At 41.1% G+C, this 13,461-nt stretch overlaps 1 protein-coding gene across 2 annotated transcripts; it reads right to left on the bottom strand.

Moving 5' to 3' along the window:
- Window positions 1-8,600: 8,600 nt before the first annotated feature.
- LOC136512512 (uncharacterized) lies at window positions 8,601-11,373 on the bottom strand. 2 transcript variants are annotated; one of them, XM_066506478.1, is made up of 4 exons: window positions 11,149-11,373; window positions 10,103-10,155; window positions 9,424-9,616; window positions 8,601-9,339 (listed from the first exon to the last, which is right to left on the bottom strand). In XM_066506478.1, the coding sequence occupies exons 1-4, from the start codon at window positions 11,180-11,182 to the stop codon at window positions 9,203-9,205; spliced, it is 417 nt and encodes a 138-aa protein (XP_066362575.1). In that variant the 5' UTR covers window positions 11,183-11,373; the 3' UTR covers window positions 8,601-9,202. The 2 variants fall into 2 exon arrangements, with proteins under 2 accessions (XP_066362575.1, XP_066362574.1); XM_066506477.1 differs by having other exon boundaries at window positions 9,944-10,155; window positions 11,149-11,372.
- Window positions 11,374-13,461: the final 2,088 nt, after the last annotated feature.

The raw sequence follows: 13,461 nt of genomic DNA on the forward strand, positions 1-13,461 counted from the left end.
ACTCGAGCTTTAACTCAACACATGGATTAAGATAGACATAACTAATATCATCGAAAGTTGAAAGCCAAAATATAGACTTGTGATGACACAAAAAGATATAGCAAGAGCTTATAGAACTTAAACTTAGGTATCAACTAAATACATATAAAAAATCTGCATAGGTGCAATGCAAAGGATGTTAATATTCCTAATTGGATATCCATGTTAATACTGTTGTGAAACGACACCTATACGTGAACAGACGTCTACAGACGAACAGGCGTCTCTTCACGAGTGATCTCATCCATCAAGTACAGGATTAGTGGATATTATTAGACAGTTAATTTTAGTTCCAAAGACATGTCTTTTTAGGAACAGTCGTGTCCCTTCGTGACACCCCTCCACTTATATAAATATATTTCTAAGATCAATGAAAACAACGGCTCTCTCAAATCTTGTTCATTTACATTCACGCTTTAACACGTTATCCGCACATAATGCTCGCTCTCTGTTCGCTCGAAAACGCTTGGACGAACAGGTTGAAGAACGCACGAACAGGGAGGATGGATCCCATCGATTGCATCTGGCTAGCTGGCCAGCCTCCTCACATCCGCCCTATTCATATAAACCAGCTAGTAATACTTCGTAAACAAACCAGCGATATGAACCTGCCACCCGAACAAACTGATCGTACCTCGCCGTCGTGCACATCTTCACCAAAGGGTTTCGGCTCCGCACCGCTCCATAGCCGGCCACATCGGCGGCGCAAGCCCAGCGCCTCCGCGCGCACCGACGCCCGCCGTCTTCGAGTGGCCGCAGCCGGCCATCTCCGCACCGGCCGCGCGAGGAGCCCGAGCGCCCGGCCGGCGGTGGCGTTCACGCTCTCGGGTACTGCAGGAGCGTTTTCGCACGCCTAAGCCCGCAGCAGCACCCGGCCCCAGCGCTTAGCCCCAGGGCGGCGTCTTCACCAACGCCGGAGTGGCCAAGGGACTCGTCGCATCACGTGTTCAGCGTTCAACACACGCAACCATCCGTGCGAGTGCGATGGAAACCACCCGTACAAAGGATAAGATTGTGTGGTTTTTGCAGAAAAATCCTTACTTTTCTGTAAATAACATCACGAAGTCTACTTCACCAACAATGCAATAAATAGGCAATCGTTCATCGTTGCCACTAATTGGCTTTCACGCGGTACTAACTGGACACCGAACCTCCATAGTCAACATCCGAGATCAAGGGTGAGCGAGGAGGATTTTTCCCCACAGGTGAAATATTCCCGTGGTGATAAAATAGTCCAAACATTGGTACCGTATTTAGTACCTTTATGTTTTTAGTCCAAAATATCCTGTAAATTTATTGCAAAAAAATGCAAAAGATATAACAGAGATCATCCTTGGCTAAAAACAAACCACAATGCACCATATTTACCTATATAAATATTCATTTGGTATTCACCGATCTCCCGAAGTTGCATTATAATTTAAGCCACCGCATAAATTTTTAATTTACATCATGTAAATTCGCTTTTCAGATCCCATGTTTTCTGGATTTGTTTTAGTGCTATTCAAAGTGTTTGTCCAAATTGGCAAACCCAATAAACATGTAATATAATTATCACGACGTTTTCATTGCAACAACTTTGTTATTTACAATTTTCATTTTATGTTAAGCCTATTTATGCTTTATTTAAAGCTTATAGCGCTTACAATTTTTAATGCAAAATCAATTAAGTGTATTACCTCATTATTTGTATAACATAAATGTTCCACATTGTATGTTGGCCATACACAAGGTAGCGCCATAGTTGCTACTGTGGGATCTACACTAAATTCTTAGTGACTATCCTCAATGTGCGTACCCAACATCATAAATTGAAACATACGGTCTACATCTTTTCACAAGATGACTACCATTAATCAGCATTCATATTGGTCATACACAAGGTAGCACCATAGTTGCTACTGCGGGATCTACACTAAGTCCACAACTTAGTGACTATCCTCAACGTGTGTTCCCAATTCGTTTGCGGATTAACTAAGGTCTACATCAATCTTTTGATGATTACCTTAAAATGTGTTTATACAAATTGCATACATCACTTGGTATCTACTGTTTAACAGACTATGTCCATATTATTAGAGGTTTATATCTTTATGATAATTACCTCTAATGTGTTAGCATAAATGAGGTTTACACTATTAGTGAAATAGATCTTGTCTCCTATTTATTTTGGATTAATTAATATAGCATCACCATAGCAATTTTAAATTTACCCTTAGCGTAAATTCAAAAAATTTATGGTTTAAACCTTGTTAGAATAATAGCCAGCAAAGAGTTTGATCTCTTGCTCTTGATGGTCACCATTATCTAACATGGTCAATGGACATAAAGTTAAACTTTGTTGTTCTATGGATTCATAGTAAAATATACTTGGTGCTCCTCGTAAGAGAGCACCACCGCTTACTAGACAATTAAGTATGGAGTTTTATTTAAATAAAGCACTATACACATCCAGATCACACATATGTGTATCTCAATGGATGCAAATCGAAGCACTATATGGCTAGCTTTCAATGAGTGATACGAACAACACAAGGCAGTCATTCTACCCAATGCCAACTATGATTGGCCACAACTTTATCTCTACGATCTTAAATCCACTTGAGAATATAATTATGTTGTTCCAAAATATCCCCCAACATTGCGTTTTCGTGAAAGCACACAACTTACCAAATGTATTCTAGATTAATTCCTACATTACTTCAGGTCTAAGTGTATGATAAACTCTTATCGAGGAATCATCATTAGCATTATAGTGATGCTCTATCATCTAAAGTACATTGAATTTTCAGAATCATTACAAGTTCGATGCATGTAGTAATGCCATCCATAGAACTTTAATGGTAAGATTTAACGTAAAAAAGAAGTAGCAGCCCCGTGCATTCTTTAGGGTCAATGCATTTCCCAAATATGACAGAACCATATTTTGTTCCAATTGTGTATGTTACAGCCACACAACTTGGAAATGTCAAACATTTAATTGATCGGTATTACAAATTCATTGGACATAAATATCTGGCTCAACAATAAAGATATGAAGCACGCTTCTATCTTCAACCTGACACCACCAGGAAGGCCAGTTGTTCACAGCAAGTTTCATGAAAAAACCAAGTAGCAACCAAACACTTAATTAATAAGTGGGTCTTATGAGCATGGAGAGCACGATCATCGAATTTACTTCGCTTGATCTATTTTGGAGACCAAATTTGTCTTCCATTTACAAATATATCTAGTATCTACGTCCTATTTTGGTGTTGTAATATAAAATGTTGTCATCAATTTTAATTGAATATCACAATAATGTGCCATCACAATTGATATTCCATTAATTAACTTGTATGTAATCTATATATCTGCAAAGAATATCATTATATTCTTCATGCTATATATAGACTTATACGGGAGTCAATCCAAATGCAAAGAGGAATTTTGCCTAGTGGATAGTTGCACCACAAACTCTATACATAGGAAAGCAAAATATTCCTAAACTCTTACATAGAGATAAGGAAATATTTTGTTAATCGGTTGATGTGATGTCATGATAGTGGGGTTTGGTCATCCTACTATCATACTATCTATTCGTATTTAAATAATAATCATGAATCTATTCTTGTATTCTGATTCCATAATGTACCCAATTAAAATTATAGAGATATCCGTCAATGTGGTTTTCATATGGAAACCCCAAGATAGCAACTAAGATGAGTATTTTCTCTTAACAACGGATATGTCAGTACTTAAACAAAACATCCTCAGTTGGATTTGACTACATATGCATAACCTGTATCTAATGTTGCATACAAATAATTCTCTCTCTTGATGTCAACAAGACTTGGCACATTTGTCTTAGTTATTCAACTATATAGACAACTTGAGAATTATTATCAATTCTATTGGTCATAGCATCAATATGAGCCACTACATTTCTTGAAGAAATTCAAGAACATACATGTGACTCTATTTACTATTTTATGGACCATAAAGATACTATGTAATGCACATTTATGCATCCATAATATAGTCCCAAGTGTGTCTCTTAGTCATGAGAACCATCACTATACCAAACTCATTGCTCAAAATCTTCAATTTAGAGCAAATTATCTTGGATGCGGGATCAAATCCATTTTATATGGAACAGTTTGGTTTTTGGGTACTATATATCAACTACCTTACGTCCATACCAATAATAGTTTTATTGAGTCTCTTGTTGAGAATCAAATTGCATGACATATTAAAATAGAATTGTAATTTATCAGAACTAAGTTGTTTTCATGCGGCCTTACACACCGCATCGTTAATTCAAATTCATCAAGCTGCACTTATTCAACTCCCTCCATTACAGTACGTACGTGAAACTTTGGCCGCAGCCAAACATTTCCCATCTGCGCATCAAGTATGTTTTCACATACCCATATCACCACCCCAACATACCAATGGGCATTAGGGATCCCAAGCGGTAACTCTGTAGTGGATTTATAAATTGCCCGTATGTTGATCACATTTGAGGATAATTCCAGATATTAGGGAGAGATTTATACCACATTAAGAATGCCAGGAATCAAAAGAACAATCCTCACATCCACGTACCAAAAAATTCTAAACCTAATCATTTAGAATGTCTTGTATTTGCATCGTATTGCAAAGAATCTGCCAGAAACATTTACTGATAATATGGGTGTCACAAAATCCTATTGTCCTACTTATAATACGCCCGAAAGAATGGAGGTACCAATTAAAACCATTCAACTCCCACTTCCAAAGAAGAGGGGGAGAAGTACGGCCGCTCCTAAGGATAATGCTCCAAGTAAGCGTCCGAGGATACCGAGGACAATATCCTCCAAATTAGTAAATCCAAGCCAACATCAAGTTGATAGACACCCAAAATGGATGAGCATCCAAAATCCAGATCAAAATCCACCCGGATCAACGGTGCACCCAAATTATGATCCGGGGACATTGGAACACCCTGACTCCATATGGGAAATGACTCGAAGTCCAAAAGGGTTAACATTTTCACATGCTATATTGATTTCAAGAACCGAATCAATCATTTAAAGACTACAAATTATCGCGGCATATACTCCTCAAAGATTGCTTTTTTTACCTTACTGGATCTAGACCAAAAGTCCTAGACAGAGTGTCTTCACACTCAAATTTGGTCAAACTAAAAGGTGGCAATTAAGGAGATTGCTCTTGTTCAATGATGAGAAGTATTACCACAGTAATATCTTCCCTCACAGAGTTTCTTTTCAGAAGCAAGGTGGTGAACAATGAGAGCTTGTAGCATATGGTTTCACGCAGAGACCCAACATAGCATACCCCATGGTATGTGTGAAAATGAAGTTTTCCAAATTCAATAATTGGTATATCAAATGAATTTGATAGATTTGGACGTATAAGTCCCAATGGACTTCATATTCTGAATCCAAATACAAATCGCAACATACATTGTGTATAATTAAGCATGATTGCGTATATTGGTTATTTTGATATCATCATGATACATAAATAATTATGCAATCATTTGAGATACAATTTCCATCATGTGAATTCAAAATTGAGGATTTGAGTAACACCAAATATTATCTAGGCTTACAACTTGAGCTCCGTCCTTCAGGGATTTTAGTGCATCAATCAGCCTATATCTAGAAAATGTTGAAGAAAAGATATTGGGACCAAGGTTCCATATCTTAGTGTCATTGGAGCACTTATGTATTTTACAAATTGCACCAGGCCTGATATCGCATTTGCAGTGAACATACTAGTTAGACATAATGCAAATCCAACTCACCATCATTAGATGGGAGCGAAGCATATCCTCAGATATCTTAGTGACACAAAGGATCTTGGTTTATTTTTTAAGAGAAATCATGATCCCAATATGATTGGATACACGGATGCTGATTACTTATCTGGTCCCCATCCCAAACTAGATTTGTATTCTTACATGGAGGTACAACTATTTCATGAAGTCTTCTAAACAGACTCTGATGACGATCTCTACTAATCATTCTGAAATTATTGCTCTATACGATGCATCACATGAATGTGTATGACTTCACAGAATGATTAACCACATACAACAGACATGTGGTATTGGTTTGATTAAATCACCTACAATTATCTATGAAGATAATTTCGCTTATGTTACATAGATGCAAACAGGTTACATAAAGAGTAATGTCGCTAAGGACATTGCCCCTAAGCTGTTTTATACCCATAAGTTATAAGAAAGCGGAGAAATAAACATCTTGCAAATCCAGTCATGTGATAATCTCGCTGACCTATTTACTAAGTCCTTATCAACTTCTGTGTTTAAAAAAAAACGATACATGGAATTGGTATGCAGCGACTTCGAGATTTGCCAGAATCAGAGGAAGACATCTCCTAAATATTGACCTGTACCAGCATCATATTATACTCTTTTCTTTCACAAGTTTTACTTACAAGGTTTCTTGTTAAAGTTTTTAATGAGGTAATATTAACATAAGCATGTGTCATATTTTCTATTTTCACCACCGGGGTTTTTGTGGGAAATATCAAAGACACATATTGCCCTCACAACTCATCCATGGTTTTTCCCTGAAAAGGTTTTTCATGTGAGTTATCCAAGAGGCAATACCAATAATATGTCGTCATATTTTCTCCTAATTTTCCCACTGGGTTTTTACAGAAGTTTTAGCGACATGTCATTTTATATTGCTCCTCTTATTTTTTTTGAAAGATTTTTGAAGGACTTATCTTTATGTCGTATCTCTAATATTTTTTCCCATTAGGGTTTTTAATGGGATACCAATGACATAGTGGTTTATTTAAATCACAAATAAATATGCTATTTTCTTCTTATTTTCCAATAAGGTTTAAAGAAGTTTTTATAGCATATCATATATTCCTCAGATTTTCCCATAGGATTTTTGAGGAATTTCAGCTTACAACTGCATTGATCTCGAGAAAGATTCGATCAAGGGAGAGTGTTGTGAAACGACACCTATACGCGAACAGATGTCTACAGACGAGCAGGCGTCTCTTCACGAGTGATCTCATCCATCAAGCACAGGATTAGTGGATAGGATTAGACAGTTAATTTTAGTTCCAAATGGCATGTCTTTTGAGAACAGTCGTGTCCCTTCGTGACACCCCTCCACTTGTATAAATATATTTTTGAGATCAATGAAAGCAACGGTTCTCCCAAATCTGGTTCATTTCACGCTTTAACAAATACTCACAAGACATACTAGAATCGTAAAAAATTGTCATGGAATTAAAAATGATCGGACCCAATTACCATTGATAATAATAATCATTGTATCTATTTTATTTTCTAAATAACTACATACATGTTGTGCGTTGCACCAGGGCCATAATTTTTTGCCCACGGAAAATAATAAAAAGCTAATGAACGGTTTTGCATTAGAACCCTGTTTTCGTATCACTGTGACCGGGGTTGGGGGAGCGGGGCAATCCGGGTGCTGACGATGCTACTACATATATAATTCTTTGATAATATCTTGATCATTGAGTACCGTCGAGAAAACTGAAAAACGACTATTTATGTTATTATATAGTAACTAAAGCTAAAGTCTAGGACACAGAATCTGTTTTCTAATAGAAAAATAAAAGGAAATTTTGAATAAAAAATATAATAAGCGTAAGAGTTCGAACTTAACACTCGTCACAAAATGATGCAACAAAAGCTTATGGAAATTAAGCCAAGACTTTAACTAAATACATATTAAAAATCTATAAAGGTGCAATTCAACAGATGCAAATTTAGAACATACGAAGTAATTGGTAAATTTCTAAGGACTGTATAGAGATTATGGAACATCTAAATGGTTATTGTGTTAGAAAATGAATAAGCACATGTTGATGGCAGCTATGGTAAACGGAACTTGTGTGGTTAAACTTCTGTAATTTCGCTGCTGCTATAAGTAATTAAATTCGGTTCGTCATAGAAAAAGAAATCACGCCAACGCAGGGGCCTTAGTCCTATGGGCTACCGTCGAGTCGTGTCTACGTACTACCCCAAACTGCGGGCAAAATTTGGTGTCTCGGGACGATTGGTATCGTAAAGGTAAATGGTGCACTGTCATATTTTTTGGTCCCAGATTGATTTCATAGTCTGAGCCTCTATTACGAACTCTGACAACCTGTAGTTTGGATCCCCCAACGGGGTCAAGTTCCAACTTCAGAAGTATTGATATTTTACCATTCTGTTCGCCGCCTACTGCAGGTACACGAGCTTCACAATCACAGGCAGATACAACGGTCAACAGGTACATGAGTTCACAATCGCAGTCATGGGGCGTCCAGATACAACCCGATGAGAAATGGGCAGTATCTGACCCATCTCGACCACCAATATTGTGGATTTGTGGTCACCAGCTGGTTTGCGACTCGGAGAGCCAGCTGATTTCTGACTAAGAAGATGGAGTAGCATTATAACAATGCAACATCTAGATAATTCACCAGTTAAGTGAAAATCCAGCAGCACCAACTTCCCAGCTAATGAACTTGGAAATGACAACAGATCAACTTGCAAATACCAGACAGCAGCCAGGTAACAGAAAAGGTATAACTTGATCACTCTGAGAGCCAGTTGGGCGATAATGAATGCTTGTGCTGGACAGAATACAGCTCAAGCAAACAAGTCATATATAACGAAATATTCATATAATCAAACATCATAAATTGTGGTACTGGTTTCACAATTTTCTTTTAAAACGATGTTTCTCCTTCAGATGTCCCAGATCAGGATGAAAAGCACAAAATCCACCAAATACTAATATCTCAAACACAAACACGCCCTGCTATAACATTGAAACAGCTAATGGCACTTAATGTTAAAACACAATTGCGAGCATATTGCCACCCATTCATGTAACTAGGCATGGTAATTCCTAGTGCATCCATATTAGTGGAGGCATGGCCTTCACACTAGGGAATGAGAGGGACCTAACCAGCAGGGAAAAGTCTCACTACAATGCAAAGAACAGAACAACCCAAAAGACAAGCATATGTCCTACCACCATAACCCATATTTACAGGTATGAAATGGTGAGTACAGAGATAACCTTACATGTGGCTGAGACAACAGACAACATCTTCAGAGACCTTTTTCTGTCAGCATAGAGTCACAGTCACCAGAGCGGAGCTCAACATGCTAGTAGGACGGGTATGGAACTGGTTCCCTGGTAGCTCGACGGCTAACATCATTCAGAACAGAACCAAATACACGCCTACTATATTCATACGTACCGTTGCTTAGTCCTCTACTCGGTAACCCACTTGACTCCGGTGCTGGTCAAAAGGGGAGTTGTGAGACTTAACGCATAATTCAACATTAAATGTCTTGCATTCCAAAATGACCAGAGTTTTCCTCACCTCGAGAGCGTGCGTCGTATGAATGATTTGGTAAGATGCCATAACCAGCACTCCTGCCATTCACAGCTGTATGCTGTGGCAAAGGAGTATCACTAGACCTCATAGGTTGAGGTTGCTTTGGCTGTGGTACAGAGTTTAACCTAGGAGTTACAGGGATATTGCCATTTGATGAGGGTTTGTCTTGCCCAGAGATCTGTCGAAAATTGCAGTAATTTCAGAGTTGAGTCTTATGGCGATACTAAAAAAACATATAGTAAGTGCAAGTACCTCAATTAGTAAAGTACAAAAGTATATGGGGCTGGGCTAGGACCGAATCCCATGACCCAACACATAAATACATAATAGATACTCACACCATCCCTAAATGTTTGACGTTGGTTAGTTTAATTTTGAACTAATCAACATCAAACATTTAGGGATGGAGGGAGTATTATATACTATGAAAAAGGGACAGTAACATTCACCTATCCAGCTATACTAATGTAACTTATGTAAAATGAGGGAGCAAAAAGAAACGCACCGCAAATCTAAGTGTTTTATTTTGAAGTCGCACAAGGCCAGAAAATAGCTTAATGGCATACTGGGCAATCTCCTCTGTTTCATACTCAGCAAAAGCATAACCTTTTGGTCGGCTAGTTTCCTTGTCACGAGGTATGTGTAGGTCTACAACACGACCTACCTGAATAAGAATTTCGTACAGAACCCTCTCAGGAACCTTGTCATCCAAGTTACCTATTTAAGAAAAAGAGCACACAACACTAATATATTATGTCTGACAACAAAAACAAGAGGTAGAATAACAAAACAACCACATAGGTTAAGACGTTAAGTAGTACCAGAGCTGCACAACAAGCAACAACCATAATAGGTAGCAGAATAGCATAACATAGACATGAAGCTACGCAAAACACTGCAAAAAGGAGTTCATACAGAAGGACGCCTGAGTGAAGCAAGGAATAAGCAAACAGGCAGCCTGAGAACACCTACTAGTTAAACAAAGAACATAACAGATGAGGCTAACACGAGGCAATTTTTTCTTATTCCTTACTTGGAAAGGACTATAGGATCAAGATCTTTGCTGTAACTGATTAAAATTACCCAAGCTGAAATGCAACATGACGGCATGATAATCGCTTCAATACCATGATGTCCAATTTCCATTGATGGCACCAAGAGATGTTTACTTATATATAAGTAAGCTATTTCTACCTAAGTTCATCCGTCTTCTTCACAGGGAAAAAATTACAAGAGAAGACGGGAAGTTCATGCAATTAACCCAGATAAAATCTAAATTCTGTTTGGGGAATAGCTCCTGCTATATTTGGATCCGCGAGGGCAATCACAACCTAACATAAGAGTACGGGAGGGCAGACCGGAACCTTAGCAAATCACCGTTTCATTTAATTGAGCGGCAAATTACAAGGCGGAACCCACCAAATTCCCTAGTAAACAGAGAGCCAAGGAAGTACGAAACGTCCCGATTTGGGGGCGGAAGCAACAGTTCCAGCCGCCGATGAGAGGATAAGCGCGTGGACAGCGACCCCACGAAGGTTAGATTCCTAGTTACTACGCACGCAAAATCCAAGCCACCACGGAAGAATTTGAGGGAAGGGAAACCTCGCGAGATACTGAGCCTCCGCGGGAGTCACCGGACCGTCCCGTGCGACTCGGACCTCGAGCAGACGAGCAGGAAGGGAGCGCGCGGGGGAGGAGGCGAGATCTCACCTATGAAGACGGTGCAGCCCGGGTTCCTCGCCATGGCCGCCGGATCTGAGAGGCGGAGGAGGAAGAGAGACCGCGGGAAGGAAGACGAGTTGACGCCGCGGCGAATGCGAGGAGTCGAGACGGGGAAGGCAAGCGAGCAAGCGAAGCACGGAAGCAGAGTGGCAAGCCGAGGCGAGGCGAGCGCGCACGGGGGTTTGGTTGGTACTAGAGACTAGAGACGACTCTGTTCGGTGTGGCCTACCCCTGCTATTTGTTCAGGCGGCTCGGTTGCCCACGCCAACTGACGACTGGCGTATGAATGGCTCCGTACCTTTTACGGCCGAGGATCGTTCTCAAAATATAAAAAATAAGACATTGAGGGCCCGTTTGATGCGAGGCTTTGGGTCGCTCTGCGTCCTCCAGCTGCAACAGGCCTGGTTTGATTCACTAGGCCCAGCTTTCGGCTCGGCTCGAAGCGTGCAAATCACCCTCTCTCTTCTGCATCCGGGAAATGTTCCTAAGGTCTGTTACTACTCGGCCCGGCTGGCTGCAGCGTGTGTGGGCGCTTATGAGTGAGATGGAGTCACCTCTTTCTCCTCCGTCTCTCACCCACCGGCCGCCGCTCCTTCTCCGTGAGTCCGGCTCACCGTGCCGCCGCCCAGAAGGCAGTGAAGAGGGAGATCGAGGTGGTTACGGCGAGCGGTTCGGCCATGGCGGCTTGGAGCTCCAGCGAGGATAGAGGCTGCCGCCACCGTGTCCCTGCTCAACGACCACGCCAAGCCGCTCGATGCCGGCAGCCCTCTGCTGTCTGTCAAGTCCCGTGCCGCGGTCGCCGGGCCGGCGTGGGCGATCTTGCCCAATCACGCATCGCCTTCGACTCCTCCTAGGACGAGATGAGCCGCGACTACCTTCGTCAAGGAACTCGTCGTGCTCTGCACGCACACCGACACCCCCTCGGCTCGCGCCCACAGAGACACCCTAGCCAGCTTTCGCAGCGCCCACAGAGGGGTTGGGTGGGGTCGTGGTGTAGCAGGAGCACAAGGTGGCTCGGACGAGGAGATTGGGAGCTCGAGTTGAAGGTCGCTAATGGTCGCGGTGGCGATGGATGACGGCACTGTGGTGCGGTAACCAGGGCGAGGAGCAGCTAGGTTGACGCGGTGATGCGGCGTCCAGGCGAGCCTCAAGGCAGAGGGGAAGGAACGAGCGGCGGAGAAGCCCGGCTGCATGCGCCGCCAATGACGACACTTGGCACGCCTCTCAGGTGCTCGATGAAATGTGAATGATGAGAGAAAGGCGAAAGTCTGGTGGTAAGGCTACCGGATTTCTAGTGCAGAATAGCCACAACCATTTGGGCTAGAAATCGAACACGACCTCAGTTGAACCAGGCTTGTCTGGACCAAGTAAATCAAACACACAACGTTGCACCATATAAGACGTGCTCGAGCTGGCTAGGGCCAGGCCAGCCAGCCGTGCTAGGCAGGGCCAGAAATCAAACAGGCCCTGAATCTGATTGTGTGACCTGTGAGGCCAGCCCCAACGCACCAATGTGGCTATTGGCCTCACAGAGCCACGTAGGCTTGAATGTGGCATGGAGGAAAGAGAGCGTGAAAATGGTGGTTTCGTAGTCTAGCCAAGGTGTTGCAGAAGCACTTGTAGCTTGGTCGGAAAAAGTACAGGTTTGAGGAGAGAGAAGAATATGGATGAGAGAAAAGAGAGCTCATGGTCCTGCTGCTGAAAGGTCCTAAATGACTAGAGAGGGATGCATAGCCTATAAAAAGTTCTACAAATACACTAGAGTAAGAGGTTAGTACTCTAAATGGCGAAATGCAATTTTGCTCTAGCTCTTGAAAGTGCATCTAGCCCTTTAGTGGGTTTTGGATGGTTGAATGATAATGTGATTAAAGGTCTAACCCATTTGCTAAGTGTAGACAGGTAATAGGTTATCTCACAGGTACTTAATGAAAGCCAAAATGATGCGTTGTTGTATAAAACAATCCAGTTCAAGCATAAGACAACAATGCAAATGAAATTCATGCAAAGGCTTATTTATTGTGGGATTTCCATGTTCTATGTGAAAGTAAGCTCGTAAGAATTAATTAATGAGACATGAGGGATTGCATATGGAATGGTCTCATATTTGAAGCTTGCTAAATTGAAATGAAAAAGATAACAATACAAATGAATGGTTGATTCAACACAAGATGTGACTTGATGGCTTGAGATGGTGAAGATAGCAAGGAAAGGCTTCGAGGTACTAAGCAAGGGTGAAGGGCAAGCGACTGGCTTGGCGGCCGAAGAACCTAGCTAGGGTGAAGAAGGAAGTACTTGCATTTA

This window comes from Miscanthus floridulus, chromosome 16 (assembly GCF_019320115.1).
Source record: "Miscanthus floridulus cultivar M001 chromosome 16, ASM1932011v1, whole genome shotgun sequence".
Taxonomy (NCBI): Eukaryota; Viridiplantae; Streptophyta; class Magnoliopsida; order Poales; family Poaceae; genus Miscanthus; species Miscanthus floridulus.